Source organism: Ambystoma mexicanum, chromosome 12, assembly GCF_040938575.1.
Source record: "Ambystoma mexicanum isolate Mex_15411 chromosome 12, UKY_AmexF1_1, whole genome shotgun sequence".
NCBI lineage: Eukaryota > Metazoa > Chordata > Amphibia > Caudata > Ambystomatidae > Ambystoma > Ambystoma mexicanum.
In genome coordinates, this window is record NC_090936.1 from 1226939376 (window position 1) to 1226963726 (window position 24351).

The window sequence follows — 24351 nt, forward strand, 5'->3', positions numbered from 1 at the left end:
ACATGCCAAATGCTTCAATTTATTTTTCAACTTCAAAGGGTGAATCACTGCAAAATGGTAGTGACAACATATTTGGCATACCTTAGGTCTTAGCAGATAAAACTTGGAATGTAAGAAAGAAAAAGAAAATTGGGGCAACAATTTGTTTAAATATCTGGAAGAGATTACAATCACTAGGGCCTAGGTTTTTCCTTTGGTGTAATCAATCAGGAGTAAAACCACTTGTAGTCTAAGTTAGCATGGCCTAATTTGATAGATAAAACCTGGACATTGTGTTCATGAACATTAAGTTTAACAAGTGAGACAAATTGTGGCAATATTTCGGTTTATTAAAAAAACAAACAAAACCTGTACAAAAACATTTCAAAATAGTCTGCCATGTGTAGCTTGTCAAAATTATCGCCTGGGCCCGCCTCTGCCTCTGCCACGGCCTCGCCCTCTTCCACGGCCACGGCCTCGCCCTCTTCCAGCAACCGCTTCTCTTTTTTTGGATCTAACTTTGGGTTCAACATCCACCAGTAATGTATCAAGAGGCAGGCTGTCAGGTAGAATAAAGTATCGGATATTATTTCCCCGAATACTTAAGGTCTCTAGTTGTACAGGCTCTCTGTTCTTCAGGGTCATTTTTACCGCTTTAAGATGTGTATTCATACTCACATCTACACCTGTAATTGTTCCGTGGACCTGGGTTCCGTTTTTTAGTTCAATAGTAACGGTTTCATGACTTAATTTCATCAAAAACCTCACAAGCTTCATCCTGGCAGCGTTTTCGGTATGAACTGCGGAGAAATGCTCCCGCTTGTAAAGCGGGATAGAAAAAATTGAGCACTGGAGAGTCAAGGCCGCAAAGCACAAGACGGTCCGGCACAACAAAACAAAAGGAACTTACTTTTGTTTGTTATTTTACCGACCTTCGAAGGCAAGAGACTTGTGTTGAAAAGAGCCTTGGCTGTCGAAGCTCCTGAGAAGTTAAAAACAGAAATGTTGTCTCGTGCTGGAGAAAGCTCGAAGTGTGCTATGCTCAGAAGTCCCACCTTATCCTGTGCGCAGAACGTGGGGAAGGGAGTCCCCTGGAAAACCTGCATTCTGACTTATTTATTTATGAACACTTCTTCCTTTATTGAAACCCTATCCCACACTCTATATTTAGTTGTAAGGATTTGGCAAAAGTTTATTTTTAGTATAGGCCCTTTATTTTGACAAGACGCCACAAGGACTGAATTCTTATTATTTGATGGTTGAAGCTTACTCCAATCTTAGATTTAGGTTTATATTAGGCGTGTTTCCAACCTGCATACAGTTTAATAAACACTCTTGAACTGTGATCACTTGTGTCTGTCTTTATGTTGCCACCATGAGTTCCTTACTGGGGCCATGGGGTGCGGCCAGAGAGTAGGAGGGAAGGAGGGAGCTGGAATCCCAATGAGAAGGATCTCCGTCTTACTGGCATTCAGGCCGCGATCATTAGCAGTGCACCATGCCTGAATAGCAGACAGTCAGGAACGAGAGAGAAGGAGGAGGAGGAGGGAAGCTTGAAGGAGAGTTGCGTGTTGTCCGCATAACACTGGAAGTTAGGAGAGAAGGCAGATATCAAGTGGGCTAGGGGGCAATGTATATGTTGAAAAGCAAAGGTGAGAGAATAGAGCCCTGAGGGACACCACAGGTGGAGAGTGAGATGGAAGAGTGAAAAGGGTGCAGTTGTACCTGGGAAGGTCATTCAGAGAGGAAGGAGGTCAGCCAGTCCAGAGCCAGGTCTGTGATACCAAAGGAGCCTATTTATTAGGGTGGCATGATTGACCGTATCAAAGGCAGAGGAAAGGTCAAGAAGGATGAGAACGGATGGAGAGTTGGAATCGAGATTAGAGAGAGGGTCTCCACAGGTGTTCAGGAGTGCAGTTTCTGTCCCTCTGGCAGCTCTGAAGCCAGACTGGTGGTCGTGGAGACAACCAACAGATTCAGTGTGGTGATTAAGCTGGGAGATGGCCAGCTTTTCCAAGAGTTTGCCCAGGAAGGGGGTAATGGAGATGGGGCGGTAGGTAGCCGGGCGGGATGGGTCAGCATAATGCTTTTTGAGGAGAGGGTGCGCAAGGGAGTGACTGGCATGATCCACTGGCAAATAAGTGATTGTAGAAATCGGCCAAGGGAGACAATGTTGTCTTTGATAGTTCTGGAGGAGCAAGGAGTTACCTGTTTGGATGAGACTTTTATGAGACTGTATGATCTGCCCTATAAGTGTAGCGCTTCCCTGAAATGTGTAGACGCTTACCTGTCCCCTAATCTATTCTATTTGAAGCATGCTTGTGCATGCTATGCTTTCATGCTAAGCCCTATCTGTCTCCTTCTTGTGTAGCGCAACTAACATTTCTTTATGGCAGCTGCATTCGCAGGAGAGTTTAAAGTGTGGTTTCAAATGTGTCCTTCCTCACCTTATATTTTCGTTTCTTCTGAGGTACATATGGAGGAGGAGCTTGAACATACTCTCTAGTCTCGCTTTATTACCATATTAATAGCTTCAAAAACATCTTTGTCATTATGTTTTATTAGTAGCTGGCTCTTACAAATGATAAGCATATCAGAATATAGGAACCAATCAGGACATTCTTTGTGAAGGCTTCACACTGCATGCTATCCACCAGTGCTCAGTAATCTGGTGTCTAGCTTGAAACAGCAACAGCACTCACATGCTGACAGACGGGATCAATGTTTTGATTTTAGGAAAGTCAGTCTGAAAAAAAGCAGATTTGCAGAGATAGGCATTCACACTGGCTGATAGGTGCAAGCACTATGGCAAGTAGGGTATTTGCACTAACTGCACACCTGACATGGCACACCTAAATTCAGGACACTGTTTAAAATCTCTTACAACAGACTCCGCCACGGAAGTCACTGCACCCTTCACAAATGCACCATCTCTAAAAGTACATTTGTTTATCATCAAATAATTAAAAACTTTGAAGGATGCCTCTAACAGCATTGCATTGCAGTGCAGCATTTAGTTCACCTACTTATTAGGATCGCAGACTGCTTCCTTTAGGAAAATTATTTTCATAATTTGTCTGTATTATTGCAAAATGCCTAAAAGTGACTCTTTCTTCCCCACTGTAACTTGGGCGCCGTAGATTAAAAAAGCACATTTTCTTTTTATCTTGGAAGAAAAAACATGGTTTCCTTCTCTAGATGGAAAATGGTGCATATTTTGTCGGATGGTGCATCTGAATCCAGGATATCAACAAGGTTGTTCATTTATTTTGGGGCTGCATGTGCAAAAACTACATGAGAAGTATTTCAATCAATATGCTACACTGATTTAAAATAATTCATCTTATACTACATTCTACTGTGTCAAAGAATTAAATCTACTACGAGTTTAGCACGAGCCAGGTCATAGAATCCAGCCAAGAAACAGTAAGCCAAAGCCTACTTTGTTGACTATCCTTAAACGTGTTTATGTCAAAATAAATGGCAATTTTGAAAATATGAACATGTGGGAACCCTGTGATCAAGTTATATGCAAAGAAAAGTGTAAATCACAGTGCTCAAATAACATTCAGTTTTAATGCAAATGACTTGAAACGTGCACAAATCGTATGACAACCCAACCAGACAATAAATGAATAGTTATGTTAACATTTTGAGCAACGAGAGGATGGTTTTAGTGAGGGGTGACTTACTCATAATGCGTGGCGACCTGCCACTGTCTGCTCTTTATGAAGGAGGCAGTATCACAGAGAACAGCTCACATGATCACTGTCTCATGCAGGTCATTCTGGTGCATGACCAATAGGCCATGCATGGCTTGCACGCACAGCTCTGTCAAACGTATTGGAATTTTTCATGTGTTGGAGAATTACTTGTAAAATTGCCTCGTGTCTTGCCCAATTTGTTTTGATCAAAACAGGCTCATAAATGTGCACCCTTTCAAGCAAGTATTGAAAGACTGAAAATCCCCATCCAGAATTTCAATGTATGCATACGGGTTCCCCACACATCTTTGTAGAATTTCTGGTTTGCATACATAGCTAAAGGGGTTCAAACCTGTTAATTGTTCCCCACCCCCGCCCCCACAATCGTGCACACAGCTTTTGACTGTTTGCTTTGCAGAAAGAGGAGAGGGAGGGGGTGGGGGAAGAGGCCCATGGACCTCTGGCACCAAAATAAACACATTGCTCAATTTTGTATCTTATGCAAAGATCTACTGGGAAGCCTCATGCGGGCTACTGGTTGGAGGCCCTGGGCTTAGTGTGTCTGGTGGACACCCTTGAGTGTTTACACCTGAAGACTGTATTGCTTGTTTTCTGATGTCCTTTTATGAATGTCTCATTTAAACTTTCTGGTGTGGTAGACTTGGGCTCCTCGCTCCTCTACTGGCGCATACTATGGAGCAGTTACCATGATGAATCTTGAGGCTGCCCAGCCCTACAGTCATTGAATGTCTCACCCATCATCGAGCGCTGTATTTCAAGAAAGCTTCTATCAGGATGACGCACCTGTAACCCTCATACCTTTGTTACTTTCAGGACCTTGATTCATGGAGACAAGCAGGCAGGGTTTTCAGTCTTCTGGGCTGACGACGGTCTGGACACAGGGCCAATCCTTCTTCAGCGGGCATGTTCAGTGGAACCAAACGACACAGTGGACACACTCTATAACCGTTTCCTTTTCCCAGAAGGAATCAAAGCTATGGTAAGGTTTATGTTATTTGTGTATGTTGTGTTTTCATAGTCCAGATTCTGCCAGACTGGAAGTGGTCTTGGTGTCATCGGATGAGAAGGTGGTTTCTTATTTAAAGAAGTGCCTTCTTGGGGGAGGGGGGCAATGTAGTGGGCGGCTGTGCTGTTATTAAAGTGGGTTAGTGGACGTAGCTACAGTCCCATAGTCCATGGTGTCAGTGGAACCTTGCACAGTCAGTGAGCCGTAGCCCACTAATAATATGCACCTGTTCATTCTCTTGAGGGGAATTGGTTGCACTCATTGTGTGCAGGATTGGGATTAGGATTGGGGTCAGATGGGCACTTGGATGGGCCCCAGTAACTTCAATGATGCGGGTGCCTTTCCCTGGGGCTGTTGGAGGCAGGGGCCCATATGCTTTAGAGGTAGGATATCTGTGTATACTTCTTATATCGTTGCCCATTGGGAAATTAACTCCGCCTGTTACATGTTAACATACACAGTATTTAAATGATTACTATCACCTTGTGAAATCACCAGGCCTCCACCATCCTTTTGACTCTTCAGAATGCTCTTGCATGCAGGCCCAGCGCCACGTGGTCGGTAAACCAAGAGTAAGAACATACACCATTGCATAGAAGAGGTAAAAACATAGGTGTTGGAGGTTATAGTGATGGAACAGAATACTTGAGGCTGGCATGAGGGTTCAGCAGCAGATCCTCATTTATTACAAAGCACAAGAAGGGTTAGAGGAGGGGCAGCTGAATATAAATGATTCTCCAGCATGCTGTCTGGCATGGATTCACATGCTCATGAATATTCCCAGTCGTCAGGCTGGGAATCCTCGGTAAAGAAAAAATCGGTTTCAGTTTCTGAACTGTCTTTCTACTAATAACCAATCACTGGTCTGTGGGTCATACTGCCCCCAGCCAATGACTGCCCTCTACCTAAACCCCTCCTCTGGCAGCCATCTTCAGATTTTTACTGCACGTTCAAGTGTTGGGAGTCCTTGTGCTGTAGCTCTCGAGCTTTTACTGCATATTGCGTGTTTTCAATGAGTTTACTCTTATTTTTTCGGTCAATTCGAGCCTCAAGCTCCACCGATTATTCTTCCGATCAACGGGGACCCGTTTTGGAATTGTCTATGCCCCCCAAGGGCGGATTTTCATTGAATTACACTTCTTGGAGAATTCCGGAAGACCTTTGAGGCCTACCCTGATTCGGAAATGGCCCAGAACAAAGGAGATTCGACGCCTACTGGATCCAAACTGTTCAGGAACTGCCCAGGATGTGGACTGCAGAATGTCGTTAAGGAAACAAGCACTCCCGGTGCCTATACTGCCTACACGCCGAGTATTAGGGAGAATTCTCATTTATGGCTAATTTCCCTCACCTAGTGAGTCCCTCAGCAGCTTTGCTGGATTTCAGAGGTTTATTTTTTCCACCTGGTAAGAGTGGGAGCCCTTTTTCCCACTCTTATATGTGTTTTGTCATGTGTATTTCTACTGTTTGTGTGATCTTGGGCTCTGGAGCTACACCGCTCCATGAGCCCCACTTTTGTGTGTATTACACAGCACCTTTCGTGCAGTGACGCAGGGTTGTCTCTGAGACTTCCCTCTGACTCAATTTTTTTGGGGCTGACTACTGTCCCCCAGAAACAAGTAAAGTTGCCATTTACTTTATGTAGTCATTTAAAAACTACAGACCCAGTACACCCCATCTTACATGGAGTATTGGAAAGGGTTAATTCCTATCCTTTTTGTCTGTACCTCTCTGAGCTTTATTTTGCTCTCTTAACACTAAGACTTGGCTGGTGGCAGTGGTATCTACCCTAACTTTTCTACCGCGATTATACTATATAAACGTGGTACTGTTTTAGGCTATTATATTGGCCTCAACCTTAAACCCGCTTGACCAAATACGTTTTATATCGGCTCCGGTTGGGTTTTTTCGCCATTTCATTTTGTTAAAGTCCTTCTTGTGTTTTACTTTGCGCGGCAAACCAGGTTTGCCTCCTTTGTTCGCCGACCTTTGGCGGGCTTCTGTCCAGAAGCCCTCCTTTGGCGTCTGGGTGTCTAGGTGGGCTGAATGTGAGGGAGGGGTGTAGTCACCCCCTGCACAGGGTATCCTTGGAAACCCAAGTCACACTTTGTCTTGATTGGCTGAGGTGGTTGTCCGGGCCGGACAACCCCACTGCTACGTGATTGACAGCCAGGCTGTGTGAATGGGGGATTTTGGCACAAAAGGCAGGACTCTTGAACTGGAAGTCAGAGTGGCCACTGCAACTGCAAAGAACTGAAGAGAAGCGGAGAAAAAGACGGCTGCTGCAACTCCCGAGTCCCGGTGAAGCCCTGCTGCAGTCCTGAGCTATCTACCCTTCAACAACAAGAGGAGATCCAGTCCGGAGTCTTCTTCACTTGAGCCTGGTGGGATCAACCAGCTCACCTTCCACAGGCAGAGGATCCTCTTCTTGGTCGAAATCGCTGCACACATCTGTAGTGGTCCGGATAGCCATCTGACGAGCCTCTCCTGTTTTAAAGGAGTGCACCTTTTATTCACCGTTGCTTTTGCTGCTGCTGGCTTCATCCCTGGGTAGTGCAGATCACTCCAGACGTCGTCCTTCTTGTCCCCAGGACTGTAGCTTCAGGAACTGTGAGTCTGCAGGAACTACCAGGAACAACTGGCGTGGCACCAGCTCTTCTTCATACGAATAAGGTACTGTGTCCGACTTCGAGGAACTAGGGTGAACCCCTTTTCTCCTCACCAAAGGCTTGTCCTTATCTTCCTTCCCTCTTATAACTTTTGCTTCCCCTTCTGACAATATCTAAGTACTCCTGGCAATCGCGAATCGTGAACTATTCTAACCTTGTGATCCTCGACAACAGGACCCCTGTCCCATTGACACTGGCGCATGCCTACGTTTTAGAAAGTGTCTCTTGATTCTATCTGCCTTGACAAAAGTATTGCCTATGATTTTGATCCCCAACTCTCTTGTGTTAATTTATGTGCTAAGTGTGTTTGACTACGGTAACATTTCTGTTCGCGGGTACTCGTCTCTTTTGTAAGACCGAACTGTCATTACTGTCAAAAAGTGATTGCGTGATAACCCCCGGTAATGTCTTTGTTTCACACCGGTCTGTCAAATCCAAAGGTACGTACCTTGAATTGTTCTGCACAAGGAGAATTGGTTGTGTGTAGTGTATTTGAAGTGTGGTTTTAATTTAATAGAAGTGAAGTGTTTTATGAAGTGATGGTCTAAAAATAAATGTACTTTTACTTTTTAACCAGAAACCTTGAGTCAGTGATTGCTTTAGTCACAGTAATTGTAGTCCTTTGTGTAATCTCTACTACTGCTCATTTGCTCTTGAGAGAAGTCTGGCTGCTCCGCTACTGCTACCACTCTGTGTAGTACAGGCTTGTACCAAAGGTGAAATTCTACTACCACCTGTAGTCTTAATCTTGTGTAGTGGTCCCTAAGGGCACTACCCAGGATTCTGCCTAACACCGAGAAGTCGCATGTGGAGGAGGACTGTGCGTTCTGCAAGAACATGTCCGTCCGGACCATGATGGACCGTCGTAAACGACTCGCTGACTGGATGGAGGCAAAGAGCCCAGCAGCAGGTGAGAATAAGAGGTCTGAGCGGTCTTCTAAGACCTTTCAGGGCACTCCAGAGATGGGGGCCCAACAAAAGGCAAAGCACTGCAAGTCTGCGGGCACCGGGAGTGCCGTTGGTTCGGGCTCCTCGGCTGCCAGGCAAGGCGCGATGTCACCTACGCCATCATCCACGAGCCAACGCTCTTGACTAGGGGTAAAAGGAAGTCTGAGAACCCGGGTAAGCTTCGGGAGAAGCCCCGTTTGATCCCGATGGAGAAAGCCAAGGGGGGGCAAGGCGGTGACCCTCCCCCTCAGGTGAAGGCCTCAGACGCGCCCAAGGTCGTGAAGGCCCTGATTCACCCGGCGAAGGCCTCGATTGAAGGAGTCGTGGCGGCCCTGGTGAAGCCTGTGGAGGCTACCCCAGTGGAGACGAATTTCAAGCTTAGAGTTTCCCTGCCACCCCAGAGGGAATCATCTTTCCAGCCTATCGAGAAGACCCCCGTGAAACCCCGGGACGAAAAAGAGGGGGTGCACGGTAGCCATAACAGACACAGATACCACCTCCGAAGATGAGCTGGCTGGTGTCAAAGCTATCTTGGACAAGAAGTTTGAGGCCTACGGGAGGGATCCCGGCGAGGCGGACGTGGAGAGCAACAGTGGAGTCGACGACGAGACACGGGCCGTGGAGGAAACAGAGGACCCCGTGCCCCAGCCGTCGCTCGCGTCGTAACCGATGCCTACGCCACAGGACAATTCAGAAGCAATCTTGATGGCATTGCAGACCCTGTGTACGGAGATAAGAACAAGGTGGCCCTTACCCCCAACGGACGATCAAGCAGCGCCTGGACCGTCAGGGAGCCCACCGAGCAAGCACAGGCGAATCCAGCCTCCCCCTCCCTTCCATCCTTCACCTTCATCCCCTCCACCAAGGGATGAGAGGGGAACGGAGACAGTGACGACAGGGACGGACGACGACAGTGGTGACGACGGGACGGATCTCCCATCACTCCCTGCCCGGGCCTCCCCTCCCGACAAAATTGGCTCCTTTGACGCCATGATTGCCAGGGCATCAGACCTTTTCCAGCCATGCCCCGAAGAGCAGAAGAAGGAAGGTTTCCTCTACCAACGACGGGAGACCAAGATGAAGACCGTCCTCTCAGTCCCGTTACTGGACCTGTCCCTGCTGAAGAACCCGTCCACGGCCCCTGCGAAGAGGGACCGGTACGAAAAGAAGTGCCAGGTCCCAGACTCAGCTCCTATGTGCCTCAGGGCACAGCCGTCCCCGGATTCGGTGGTCTCTGCATCGTCCAAGAAGAAATCGGCAGAAGTGACGGCATCAACTTCCACTTCCCCACCTGTCGGCGAGGGGAAGAAGCTGGACGCCATGGGACGGGTCATCTCGTTGGCAGCGATGACTATCAAGGTGGCCAATGCCCTCACGATCATGGCACGCTACGACAGGGAGCTGTGGTTCAGGATTGCTCCCCTCCTAGATTTCCTCCCAGACGACAACAGGGCGGAGGCCCTTGAAATCCTGCAGGTAGGCAAGATGGCTTCGGACCACGCCATCACGGTGGCCACGGACATCGCAGACACCGGCTTTCGCCAGATGAGCAACAGCGTTTGCCTTCGCTTGCGCGGTTGGCTCAGGGCCACCGATTTCTGTCAGGACGTGCAGACCAGGGTACTGGACATGCCTTTCGACGAGAACAACCTGTTTGGTAAGGCAGTGGACGAGTCACTGCAGGCCATCAAGGTGGATGTTAGGGAGAATTCTCATTTATGGCTTATTTCCCATACCTAGTGAATCCCTCAGCAGCTTTGCTGGATTTCTGGGGTTTATGTTTTACACCTGGTAAGAGTGCGAGCCTTTTTCCCATTCTTACAGTGTATTTTTTGTGTATGTTGTACTTTTTGTGCTCATGGGCTATGGAGTGTCAACAACTCCCTAGGCATCTTTTTACTTGTGTGTGACACAGCACCTTTAGTGCAGTGACACAGGGATGTCTTTTAGACTTCCCTTGTGAACCCCATTTCTGGGGATGACTACTGTCCGCCAGAAACATGTAAAGTCACCATTGGCTTTACTAGTCCTTTTAAAATACAGATCCAGTACAAGCCATCTTACAATGGAGTACTGGAGGGGAATATCTTTCCCCTGTCCTTCTGTAACTGAAGGGGCACTTTGTGTCCCCCTTCCCGACTCGACATGGCTGGTGGCAGTGGTAACTATCATTTTTACACGGATTCCCGTGTTACTGTTCTGGCTGTGGTGACAGACGTGAACATAAACCCTGCTACCCCATATGGTTTTTATCGTGGGTCCTAGCGTGATTTTTCACCATTTTGTGTTTGAAAGGTCTTTCTTGTTGTTTGCTTTTCGCGCCAAACCAGGTTTGGTTCCCTTGTTCGCCGTCCTTTGGTGGGCTTCTGCAAAGAAGCCCTCCTATGGCGGCTGGGTGTCTAGGTGGGCTGAATGTGAGGGAGGGTTTTAGTAACCCCCTGCACAGGGTCTCCTTGGAGACCCAAGTCACACTTTGTGTTGATTGGCTGAGATGGTTGTCCGGGCTGGAGAACCGCCCTGCTGTGTGATTGACAGCCAGGTTGTGTGAATGGGGGATTTTGTAATAAAAGGCAGGACTCTTGGGCTGGAAGTCAGAGTCGCCACTGGAACTACAAGAACCGAAGAGAGTGGAGAAGAAGACGGCTGCTGCAACTCCTGGATCCCGGTGAAGCCCTGTGCCATGATGCCTACCCCCGGGCATCAGGACCAAGGCCCTCAGCTCCAGGAGCAGACATCCAGACATTTGTTTAAACCTCAGCAGCCCCGGCTAGGCGCTGTCTGGGTTCAGTCCTGGCACCTTAGCCGCCAGGCTCATCATAGAAATCAGTCCTTGCGCCATAGGCGCCAGGCTCATAGACTTTACTTACCTGATGCAGACCATGCTGCAAAAGAGTCCAAGCCTACATGAGGCCTGGATGGGACTATTTTGTTACAGGGACTATTTTTAACTCGGGCGTGGCTCTAGGGAACTTCTTACCTGGAACTAATTTGGAGGCTATTTAAACCACACCCGAACAGCAGCACATGCTTCGCGTTATTCTGTATCCAGCAGCGTGACGCTCACCGTGCCTGCAGCCAGCATCCAGTCTTCTGCCACGCCCGCCTCGACTCTAGAGCTCCTAGAATAAAGAAGAGGAAAAGGACAAGGTTAGAAAACGAACTTATTTTCAAATTCCTCACCTAATTCCGGAACCATTTCATCTCCGGACCTGGAAAGTACATCAGTCCTGCACGCGTCGCTACACCAGCTCCAGCACGGCACCATACTCACCAGTTCTAAAAGCATCTTTCGATCCGGCACTGTCTCCATCATTTCTTCGCCGTAATCCGGCACCTAGGGGACACAAGAAAAAACAAGGTGAGCCAAGGGAATCAACAAATACAACCTCTTACCACCATAGACTTACCTGATTTACCACTGGTGGTATTATTCCATAAAGAGGGAGAAAAACAACACGTTAAAGCATGCAATAGTTACCGGACAGCGTTGGGTAACACAGACTCTTACCTGAACGCCAGCAGCAGCTACGAGACCTTCTTCTCACAAACTCAGTTGCAATTTAAGGAAGGAAGGGGACAAGAGTGAACATCGGGCACATTGAACTCTTTGAACTTGATACTTACCAATCCCGCCAGGGACTTCAGAGTCAATACTTACCGGAACTCTCCCAACGCCTTCAAACCAGTGAAGTAACTGGTATCTACGCGCCCCTGCAAGACACGCAGGATGGAGAGCTCATCTTTTACGAACATAAGGTGAGGTTACTAAGGGGATATCGGAGGTGATTAGTGGGGGAGAGCGAGAATAGTTGGGAGGCCATCACTAAAACGCACAGGTGGTTAATCCCTGTCTCCACTTGCAGGAAAATACTTCTTCGGGTCCAGCAGACAAGACTAGGCGGGCCAGTCCAGACAGTCATCTCTGCACTACGCATTGAAGGAGACTGCAGCTGTCCGGGTCCGATCGACACCACTGTGGGGTCCAGGTGAGCGTAACAGAACGCGAAGCCTCTCTACAAATACTCACCCGGGTGTTATGGAAACCTCGGAAACCGACCAACTGCCCAATTATTGGGGGAATTTAGGGCGGAAGTACATGCCGCTCGCCAAGAGATTAATGCCCTCAGGAGAGAACTGATTGTCTCAAAGGAGCGCACGGATGATCTGGCTAGGCAACTACTGCAAAACCAAGATGGGCAAACGCCCTTACCTGGATATGGGGGAAACCCAACCCCCGTTTCATCAAGCAATCCTGTGCAAGTGGTTTTACCAGGAAATATTCCGTTAGCTCCTCCAGAACGCTTTGCTGGGGACCCCAAAAGGTTCGCCGTGTTTATGAACCAATGCCGCTTACACTTTTTATGCAGCCCGGGAGCCTTTCCAAATGACCAAGCCAAAGTAGCCTTTGTATTGTCATATCTTAGTGGCAGCGCAGCGGATTGGTCCATTCCATTAGTCACCCAGGATGATCCTCTTCTCCGGGATTTTCAGGGTTTTCAAAGGGGCATGGAAAAACTATTCGCCAGACACTCACAGGGTCAAGCCCTGGACAACGAACTTTTATCCTTATGACAAGGTAACCAGGATCTGCTAACCTATATTGGAACATTCAATAGGTTGGTGGTGGAAACCGGGTGGCCGGAGGAAAAACGAATTACATTGTTTCATCGTGGACTTCGGGGAGAACTCAAAGATGTCTTGGCTCAAGTTGTGAACCCACCTCAGGATTGCACAGAATTTATAGACTTAGTGGTCCAGCTAGACCACCGACTTCAGAACCGAAAGACTGATCGAGCTAAGTTCGAGAACCCGGTATTGGTTAAACCCAACCTTGCCCCCAAAGGAACAGATGCATCTGAACCTATGCAGATCCGGGGGGTTAAAGGACCCTTAACTCAAAAGGAAAGAGAAAGAAGACGACAGATGCAGTTGTGTCTGTACTGTGGAACCTCAGGACATTTGCTACGGGTTTGCCCTACAAAACCACCCAAGAAGGTGGTAGGAGTTGCTGATAAAAGCCACATAGAGCCTGGTTCGGGAAACGACCACGCCCGACAAGCGTAGAGGTCCGCTTGCCGAGCTTAAAGAAGGACACTCAGACCTCGCATCTGATCATCCCAATGGTCCTACTTGATCCCAGGCATCCATCACGTATGCACGCAGTAAGGGCATACATAGATAGCGGGGCCGTAGGAAACTATATGGACCACGAATTGGTGTCAAGGATGAATCTACCTCTTTGCAAAAAGACAGCTTCGGATGTCATCACCACAGTTGATGGAACTGAGATTGCCTCGGGGCCTGTAACTCATTCCACTACAGAGATGACACTGTTGAGTCAAGATGGGCATCGAGAGACTATTGTGTTTGATCTAATCAAAGCCCCACAGTTCCAGATAATACTGGGGATGCCATGGTTGGAAACACATAATCCTTGTATAGATTGGCGAGAGAAGAGAATAACCTTCCCGGATTGTGCACACACCTGTTACCCGGAGAAAACTTTGAACAAAGGCCTGGCCTGGCTACAGTCGTTAACCCAATCGTGCAGTTACCTCAGGAAAACCAAGAATTTCAGGATGTTTTTCAAAAAGAACAAGCCAATATATTAACTCCTCACAGATCATACGATTGTCAAATACTTCTTCGGGTCAGCAGACAAGACTAGGCGGGCCAGTCCAGACAGTCATCTCTGCACTACGCATCACGTTGAAGGAGACTGCAGCTGCCCGGGTCCGATCGACACCCCTGTGGGGTCCAGGTGAGCGTAACACCCTGCTGCAGTCCTGAGCTATCTACCCTTCAACGACAGAGAAGATCCAGTCCGGAGTCTTCTTCCCTTGAGCCTGGTGGCATCAACCAGCTCACTTCTACAGCCAGAGAATCCTCTTTTGGGTCGAAATCGCTGCACTGAGCTGTATTGGTCCGGATAGCCATCAGAAGACCCCTGTTTTTAAGGAGCGCACCTTTTATTCATCGTTGCTTTGCTGCTGCTGGCTTCATCCCTGGGTAGTGCAGATCGCTCCAGACATCCTCCTTCTTGTCCCCACAACTGAAGCTTCAGGAACCAAGAGTCTGCAGGAACTACCAGGAACAACTGCTGTAGCACCAGCTTTCTTCATCCGAATAAGGTACTGTGTCCATTTAGTCGTTCTCTCCGTCCGACCTTGAGGAATCGGGGTGAACCCTTTTCCTTTCCGAAGGCTTGTCCTTTCTTCCTTCCGTCTTATAACATTTGCTTCCCTTTGACAATATCCAGTATTCCTGGCAATGTTAATCTTGAACTATTCTAACCGTGGGATCCTCAACAACAGAGCCCCTGCTCCATTTGACACTGGCGCAGGCCTATTGACTTTTATCTGCCTCTTAGAAAACGTCCTCTGATTCGATTGCCTTGACAAAAGTATTGCCTATGATTTTATTCACTATTCCCTTGTTTTAATTCTATGTGCTAAGTGTGTTTGACTTCGGGTGCATTCCTTCTTGCGGGTACCCTTTATTTTCGTAAGACCGATGTCATTACTGTCAAAAAGTGATTGTGTATTAACCCACAGTAACATATTTGTTTCGAAACACAGGTCTGTGAAATCCTAATGTACTTACCTTGAATTGACCTGAACAAGAGGAATTCGTTGTGTGTGTTATATTTAGAGTGTGGTTTTATTTAATAGAAGTGAAGTGTTTTGTGAACAGATGGTTTAAAATAAATGTACTTATATTTTTTAACCAGAAACCTTGAGTCAGTGTTTGCTTGAGTCACAGTAATTGTAGTCCTTTGCGTAATCCCTATTACTGCTCATTTGCTTTTGAGATAAGTCTGGCTGCTCAGCCATCGCTACCACTTTACTGTGTAGTACAGGCTTGTACCAAAGGGGAAATTGTACTATCACTTGTAGTCTTGATTGTATGTAGAGTTCCCTAAGGGTACTGCATATGATTCTGCCTAACAGCGGACAACGAGACAGCCCGGGCCTTGGGTTCTCTCCATGAACGACGGCCGCCCTTTCGGACCTCCGGAGGCAAGTCTCAAGGTGCCTCCAAAGGATTTGGCGGCAGTTCCTCATCGTACCGCCAGGCGGCCTGCTCCACGTCAGAGGAAGCCTACAGAGGCCGCAACAAGACCAGAGGACACCGTCGTCGTCGCCAAGGTGGCAAGGCCTCAGCGAAACGAAGATTGAACCGGCCGTGACGTCGGGGCCCCCACCCGAGCACCCTGGTGGGAGGCCGGCTGGCGAAATTCTTCAGCGTGCGGGAGGCCATCTCCACCGACGGTTGGGTGCTAGATGCTCTGGCCCACGGGCACACTGGAGTTCCAAAGAAAGTGTCCCCGTTTACTACCTGTGGGCAGGAAGGAAAACCACGTGCCACAGCTGCTTCTGGAGGTACGAGCAATGCTAAAAAAGGGCACGATAGAACTCGTCCCGAAGAAGCTCCGGGACCCTGGAGTATACTCGCTGTACTTCCTCGTCCGAAAGAAGACCGGCGGCTGGTGGCCCATCCTAGACCTTCACCGCCTCAACAAATACATCAAGTCCCAGATGTTCCGGATGGTCACCCTTCAGCACGTGCTGGGACAACTGGAGGAGGGCGACTTCCTGTCGTCACTGGACTTGGAGGATGCCTACTTCCACATCCCCATACACAAGAGGCATCGAAAGTTCCTACAATTCGTGGTTCAAAAGCGGCACTACCAGTTCAATGCGCTGCCCTTCGGGTTGAAGTTGGCGCCAAGGGTCTTCACCAAGTGCCTGGCACCTGTGGCGGCGCGGTTGCGCCTGCAGGGGATCCACATATACCCCTACCTGGACGATTGGCTCATCCAAGTCAAGAGAACTCGCCGTTGATGACACAGCGAAGACCGTCCACCTGCTCACGGATCTGGGATTCTTGATCAACTTCGCGAAGTCCCACTTGGTACCGTTGCAGGATGCCCTGTTCCTGGGAGCGAGACTCGGCACAGTGGCACGGTTGGCTTCAACGTCGGAGGAGAGGACGAAGGCCATCCTGGGCAAGGTACAATGGCTGTTGGAAGTGGCCAGGGTGAGGTCCATCAAGTCCCTACTCGGCATGATGTCATCGTGCATCTACCTTGTGCGTCTGTGCAGGTTGCGGATACGGCCACTGCAGGAGTTCCTTGACGCCTGTTGTATGCAAGCGGTGGGCAGCTTCGAAGACCAGATCTCCCTCAATGAAACTTTCCGTCAAGCGATCTGGTGGTGGGGCACCCGCGCGCATCTCGGGGTGGGCATGGACTTCCAGACCCCAGCGCATCAGGAAACGGTGATGACGGACGCCTCCCTGGAGGGATGGGGAACGCACATCGGAGATCTCAGCGCAAGAGGCCTTGGCTTGCAGAGGAGAGGTCCCTGCCGATCAACATCCTGGAGCACAGAGCCGTGTTCGGGGCCCTCAGGTCTTTCCTTCCGTCCCTCAAGGGCAAAGTGGTAAGGGTCTTCACCGACAACACCACCACGATGTTCTACATCCGGAAGCAGGATGGCACCAGATCCCCAGCCCTATCCAAGGAAACGCAGGATCTGTGGCACTGGGCCGTTGCCCAAGGGATGTTCCTGGTACCCTTCCATCTGGCAGGAATAAAGAACACCATTGCCAACTCACTCAGCAAGGAGCTGTGCTCTTGCCACGAGTGGGAGCTTTTGGCAGGACCAGGCGGATCTCCTATTCCGATGATAGGGCAATCCCCAGATCGAACTATTCGCAATGGCGACGAACACCAAGTGCCGGAGGTTCGCCAGCAGGCTTCCCCAGCCGGGGAGCATTTGCGATGCATTCTCATTCCCCTGGGACGGCCTGTTCCTGTATGCGTTCCCACCATTGCCATTGCTGCTGCGACTCATCAATCAACTCAGACGGTCCCGGTGCAGGATGATTCTCGTCGCACCGGCGTGGCCGAGGCAGATTTGGTTCCCGGACCTTCTGGACATGTCAGCGCCCCCCCCCCCAGTCAAACTGCCGACGGACACGAATCTTCTCGCCAGAGAAGGATGCGCCATCCTACATCACGACCCAGAAACGCTAAACCTGCAGGCCTGGCTCCTGCAGCACTAGTGTTCGGAAGGTACGATATCCCGGCGGACTGCAAGGAGGTGCTAGAAAAGGCCAGGGCGTCCTCGACTCTTAAGTGCTATGGACATAAATGGAAGAGGTTCTCTGTCTGGTGCCATGCACAGAACATCAACCCTCTGCGGATCACGGCCCCGCTAGTGCTGCCGTACACCCTGTCGCTGGCCAAGGCGGGGCTGGTTCATGCCTTCTTCAAAATCTGTCTGGCTGCGATCTTGCGTTATACCAGAACTCCGGGGCAGTCGTCGCTGTGGTCTCATCGCCTGGTGAAGGAGTTCATGAAAGGACTGTTCTGCTCGTTCCTGCCGGTCAAGGCCCCGGCCTGGGAGCTCAACGTGGTGCTAACCAGGCTCATGGGTCCGCCATTCGAGCCGCTGCATTCGGCACCGTTGAAGTTCCTATCGTGGAAGACTGCGTTTCTTGTGGCCATCACCTCCGCACGACGAGTGGGAGAGATCCAGGCCTTCTCCTGTAAACCTCCATATCTGACATTCCACGAGACAAGGGTAGTGCTGAGGACACACCCCTCCTTCATGACCAAGGTGCCGTTGGACTTCCATCTCAACGAGCCCTTGGTGTTACCGGTTTTCTTCCCGTCGCCTTTGTCGCCAGCTGAGAGGACTTTGCACTCGCTGGATGTGACTAGAGCGCTGAAGTTCTTACGTGGACCGCACAAAGAATTTTCGGAAGACATCACAGCTGTTTGTGAATTTTGGACCTGTGAACCAGGGGAAGGCCCTCTCGAAGGCTTCCATTTCCAGATGGCTCTCCGGTTGCATCATGCACTGTCACCGGTTAGCAAACCGACCGTTGCCTGGCTGTCCGAGAGCCCATTCCACCAGAGCGATCGCTGCTACTACGGTGTTCCTGTCTGGTGTGCCCCTGCTGGACATCTGCAGGGCTGCTACGTGGAGGTCGACACACACCTTCACGAGATTCTACTGCGTCGACCGGGATTCCAGGGAGGAGTCCAGAGTCGGACAGGCAGTGCTGCGCAGCCTGTTCGCTTGAAGGTGAGCCTGATGAGGAGGTAAGAGATGCTTAATGTAGAGTTGTTGAAATGCTTAATGTTGAGCCTTGCCACCTCCTGTGGTTGTGCATGTGTGTACTGCTATGTATTCTTGTAATTGTAAATGTAATTTTCAGTGCTATGCGAATGATACCCAGCTCATTTGCAGGCTACCCTCGGCCTCCTCCTCTCCTTCCCTCCTCTCTGACTGTCTGCTATCCAGGAGTGGTGTGCCGCCAATGACCTCTGCCTTAATGCCAGTAAGACTGAGATTTTACTCATTGGCACACCCACTCCCTCCTTCCCTGCAGCTCTCTGGCCGGCCTCCCTTGGCCCTCTTCCTGCTCCCACCTTGTAAGACTATTGTTCTCTGTGTTTTGAGAAAAGATCACGCTGAGACGGAAAGTAGATGGTTCTGTAACATATACAACTTTTATTAACTTCAGTTCTCCTTGTATTTATGAAAAAAAAGGATACGTCTTTTCTCCTCGAAAGATTCTGACTTGAAAGTATTTCGGTAAGGCAGAGGGTTGTCTCAGGTAAGTCTTTATATTAACACTCTATAGTGACATACAGTTCTCCTCACAGTCTCTGTTAGCCTAAAACGCCTTTCCTTCTTTAACCTCTTTTGTTATTTCTTCTGGCCTCGGTATTCTATTAATCTTTTCCTTTTATTTTACTTGTCTTTTGCTTAACAGTATCTTTAGTCTTTAAGTTTCAACTTGTCTTTGTTCAGCCACTCTTTATCTTTCTAATTAACTCTTTTCTTTCATCCGAATTATCCTTGCACTTTTCTTCTCATACTCTGGTCTTCCCTTTTCTTTCACTCCCAGAGAGACGTTCGTCTAACTACTTCTATCACTGTGTTGCAGCATTTAAATGTCTCTTCCCCCCTCCATATGAATGTCTATTCAGCCGGGTCATATGCTCGGGGATTGGCAACCCCTGTCTTTCTCCGCATCGATCTCTCTTACCTCGTCGGCTGCGAGGGAAAAAACACTCCGTCCCTCCGATCAGCTGTTTACTGTAGCTCCGCGTTGCCGAGGGGGCCCGCCTCTCACCTCATTTGTCTTCTCCCAGTCAGCGGCTACGGCTTCACTCGGCTGGATTTTTCCTTTCGTCGCGGCGTCTCCGTGTGGACTCCGCCCCTCACCTCTCCTTCTGCAATAACAATACCATCCTTGGATCGAGCGTTTTCCCCTCTCGACCTTCTCCCCGTGCTGGAAGATGGCTCTACGCTCGTCCTCTTCAAAAACTGCCTCTCACCTCGGACGGCGTCTCATCAATTCAGGGAGGTTCATGCTCTCTGCACCCCGCTTCAGCGTTTCAGTCCGACGCTCCACGGGCTCATTAACACACTTTGAAATAGGCGCAGCGGCGCAACATAAGCTTTGTTTCCTTATAAACACTTAACTTGTTTCTTCTCAGCAGGAGCTTTTAGTAAGCCCATTCGTAACTGTCATTTTCCAGCTCCCCCTTCACCAATCTCCTAGCAACCAACAGAAAACAAAGCAAAAGTTCAGCACTTGAATCCCCGCTGTAATTGGTTAGAAAGCCTGTCAATTAACCTCCCCAGCTGGCAGAAACATTTAACCCTTTGGGTGCCCTGTTTATCCTGCTTATGCTGATATTGCCAGAGCCAGCGCCTGACGAGGGAACTCCTGTGTACTTCAGAGCGGATTCATCACACACCTGCAAGGCTAAAAACCTTCGACTCGACACTCTCCTTCTCTCCTCACGTCTCCGACGTCTCTAAGAAGTCACACTACCAGGTAGACCTCCTCAGGTATTCTTCCCTTCCTCTCCTTCCCCCAGAGGCTCACGGTCTCCAGAGCCCTGGTTCTCTCTAGACCGGACTATTGTAACAGCCTCTATCTAAATCTGCCTGCATCTACTCTCTGCCCTTTGCAACTTATCCAGAACAGGACTGCAAGACTTGTCCTTGGCCTCAAGCCCAGGGATCGTATCTCTCCAGGACTGAAATCTCTGCACTGGCTACCAGTGGCTGCGAGGATTAAGTTCAAAACCCTCTGCATTGTCCACAAGGCCTTCTGGGGCCTGGGGCCGCAATACCTTCAACTCTCTCTTCCCAAATATCTTCCTCCTCAAGCTCTTCGCTCATCCGCCTCCAACTCCCTCAGGGTCAGTCGCTTCTCCAAGCAACGAGTTGGTGGTAGATCTCTCTCTTCGGCAGGGGCTTCCCTCTGGAACAGCCTTCCTGCCTCCCTGAAACTTGAGGAGAACCATCTCCGGTTCCGGAAGCATCTCAAAACCTTCCTCTTTGCTTCTGCTTTCTCTCCCCCTCTACCCTGCTGAATTCCTGGCTGAAACTGCACTGGCTACCTGGCCACCCTTCTGATCTCTGGCCCTGGCCCCGCCAATTGCACACCTGCACTGCCTCCCTAGCAACCCCTGCACCTGGGGTCTGTTCTGTATCCCTACAGCCCCCCTACCAGCACTTATGTCTACTCTTACCTGTACTTGCCACCATCTGGCCGTTCTATTATCTTATTTATTCTACTATCCCATGTACTGCACTTTCCCCTCTTCCCCCCCACACTTATCCCTTTCCCCCTTACCATGCACTTGCGCGATCTGAATGACACCTGGCCTATTAAGATCATTGTCCGTCTTCCCTCTGTTTCCCCCTACCCTTGCCTCGTCTCACCTCGAAACACTTGTGTATAGGCGCGTTACAAATGCCATATATCATATCATATTAATGAGCATGTGAATCCATGCCAGACCCCATGTGGGAGAAGGAACAAGTTACTTACCTGTAACTGTTGTTCTCCAGCATGGGTCTGGCATAGATTCACATGCAAACCCTCCCTCCAACCCCTTTGCGGCTCTTCTCTTGGTCCTAGTGCCACTTTACGTGCTACCAAATCTGAAGATGGCTTCCAGAGGAGGGGCTTAGGTAGAGGGCAGTCATTGGCTGGGGGCAGTATGACCCAGAGACCAGTGATTGGTTATTAGCAGAAAGACAGTTAAGAAACTAAACTGATTTTTTTCTTTACCGAGGATTCCCAGCCTGACGACAGGGAATATTCATGAGCATGTGAATCCATTCCAGACCCGTGCTGGAGAACAACAGTTACAGGTAAGTAACTTGTTCCTTCTCTTTAAAAGAATTTCAGTGTCCAGGATCAACTGAATAATTGTGCAAGTGTTCATGAAACCTGGAGCTGTTTGTTGTTAGGTTAAACTGATTTATGAACCAAAAGGAAAAGAAAAAGCCCCTCACAATTCTTAAGGATCATAGGGTAGCCAGCACCCCTCTGAGTTGTGGTTGTTTATGATCCTCTCGTACCCAGGGGAGCCTTCCCATCTCGAATGAATCCTCTTGGTTCAGATGCTTGAGGAGCCCTCCAGGCTCGGATTCTACTGGGGCAAGTGTTATTATTTTCCTTTGTGGGTTTGCCAGTCATACTAAAGTCCATGTTATGGCTTCTGACTAGCTTCTATCGGCATCTCTCCCTCCCTCTTTCTCTATTTGGGCCTTTAGGCTCTGCCCCTACCAATCCCTGGCCCAGATCCACCAGGATTTCCCCTTTCCTGGTTCTTGTCCCTTGGCTGCATCTAAGCTCGGGAATCATTGCCATCAACACTTGTCTTGCATTATCCATTCTCGCTTTTGCCCTTTTTGGCTTGGCCAATGCTTGCTCTCCTTTGGGATCTCTTTGCTCACTTTCCCTCTCCTTGGCTTGTCCAGTGCTTGCTATTTCTACTCTTTGTCCCCATCCTCCTCATCTCTGACCCCTCTTAATCCATTACCTTCTTCAATGTCACCTTTCCTTCTTCCTTCTCCTCCGTCACTCCTGCAACTCCTGCCTTTGCTGTTCTTCACTTTCCTCTCTCCACCTCACTCCTCTAACCTCTGCTGTCCATCCTAAAATCTCCATGGCATGTCTTCATTCCTCCTCCCTGATCTTCCTCTTTCTTCTCCTGGCACAGCAGCTATGCCCTCACATTCTTTCCTCCCTCCCCCTTGATCGTCCCCTTCTCCTGCATGAACCGGTCCCTTGCAATCTCTTTTCACCACCTCCTTCCTCTCACTCCTCTCTAGGGCACATCTGCAATCCAACTTCCCCTCTCGCTGACTGAGGGTATAGAATCCCTTCTATACCACCAAGACAGGTTCCAGATCACTGATTGCCAGCAGAGGTCGTATGGCTTCCTGCTGTGATCTACACTGGGGTTGGTGGTTGAGGGGGCTATCAATCCAGGTGGGAATCGTTCCATGTGACTTGAACTTGTGTTTGGTTAGAGAGGGCTCCCCACCACTGCCCAGTTTGCCACCCTTTCTGCAGGTAAAATATTTGGAGGGAATTTTGAAGTGTTGGGGCTGCCTCTTTCCCTCTCCTTTGGGAGTCTAGAATGTGTGCCATGTCTCTGCTTGTAAGGAAAATAAATCATGCTTAGTAAGGGGGGCCATGCCACAGGATTTAAAGGGTAAGTTGTCCCACAACACTATTCTGGTTGCACCAATGGGGACAACGTTCATTTCACTGTATATTGGAGTGTTATTGGGTTCCCTGCCCATACTTCCCCAGTGAGGAGATTGGCTGGATGTTAAGGGCTCCCCCTGTGCCTATTTCCTCCTCATTCCGGTTTGGAAAGTCCTGGATCCTGTGAAATTAGCATCACGGAAGGAGACACAGAAGACAGATTCAATATGTAACAAAAAGGCTTTTATTAATGATAATGTCAGGATGGTGTCAAGCCTAACTTGCCCTATGCTAAGGTGGGATTTCCCTATCTAAAGCAACTAAGGATAGTCTTTGTCAGTAAGTTCAACTGAAAAGTATGTCTGTGTCCAAAACCTATGCTTGCCCTCACAAATAAGACAAAACAATGTGTATGGAATGTCAACCATAAACTAAACAGTGTTTTCGTAAAGGAAAGTTCTGAGCTAATTCCAGCTCGTTTCCCCAAATGTCAACAAGTCATCACCATGTACAGATTTCATTCTTTTGGAGTTAAAGTCATAAAATTCCACACCTTTGTAAATATTAGGATTTCCTTCCCCAAGTTCAATATAGTTCCAGGGCAGCACGCCTCGGGGTTCCCTTCGCCAGGTTCAATGTAGTTCCAGGGCAGCAAGTCTCAGGATTCCCTTTCTTCAAGTTCAATGTAGTTCCAGGGAAGCAAGTCTCAGGATTCTCTTCCCCAAGTTCAATGTAGTTCCAGGGCAGCAAGTCTCAGGATTCCATTTCTTCAAGTTCAATGTAGTTCCAGGGAAGCAAGTCTCAGGATTCCCTTCCCCAAGTTCAATGTAGTTCCAGGGCAGCAAGTCTCAGGATTCTCTTTCTTCAAGTTCAATGTAGTTCCAGAGATTCAAGTCTCAGGGTTCCCATCGCCAGGTTCAATGTAGTTCCAGGGCAGCAAGTCTCAGGATTCCATTTCTTCAAGTTCAATGTATTTCCAGGGCAGCAAGTCTCAAGATTCCATTTATTCAAGTTCAATGTAGTTCCAGGGCAGCAAGTCTCAAGATTCCCTTTTTTCAAGTTCAATGTAGTTCCAGGGCAGCAAGTCTCAGGATTCCCTTCCCCAAGTTCAATATAGTTCCAGGGAAGCAAGTCTCAGGATTCCCTTTCTTCAAGTTCAATGTAGTTCCAGGGCAGCAAGTCTCAGGATTCCCTTCCCCAAGTTCAATGTAGTTCCAGGGCAGCAAGTCTCAGGATTCTCTTTCTTCAAGTTCAATGTAGTTCCAGAGATTCAAGTCTCAGGGTTCCCATCGCCAGGTTCAATGTAGTTCCAGGGCAGCAAGTCTCAGGATTCCATTTCTTCAAGTTCAATGTATTTCCAGGGCAGCAAGTCTCAAGATTCCATTTATTCAAGTTCAATGTAGTTCCAGGGCAGCAAGTCTCAAGATTCCCTTTTTTCAAGTTCAATGTAGTTCCAGGGCAGCAAGTCTCAGGATTCCCT

The 24351-nt window shown here is 48.8% G+C and overlaps 1 protein-coding gene across 2 annotated transcripts in view; it reads left to right on the forward strand.

Annotated features, from left to right (window-relative positions):
* The window catches only part of ALDH1L2 (aldehyde dehydrogenase 1 family member L2), an 836174-nt gene that overhangs the window by 208736 nt on the left and 603087 nt on the right, over positions 1-24351 (forward strand). For both annotated transcript variants that reach the window (XM_069629899.1, XM_069629898.1), the window contains exon 4: positions 4518-4683. In XM_069629899.1, coding sequence (XP_069486000.1) covers positions 4518-4683 — 166 coding nt within the window. The remainder of the gene's footprint in view (positions 1-4517; positions 4684-24351) is intronic.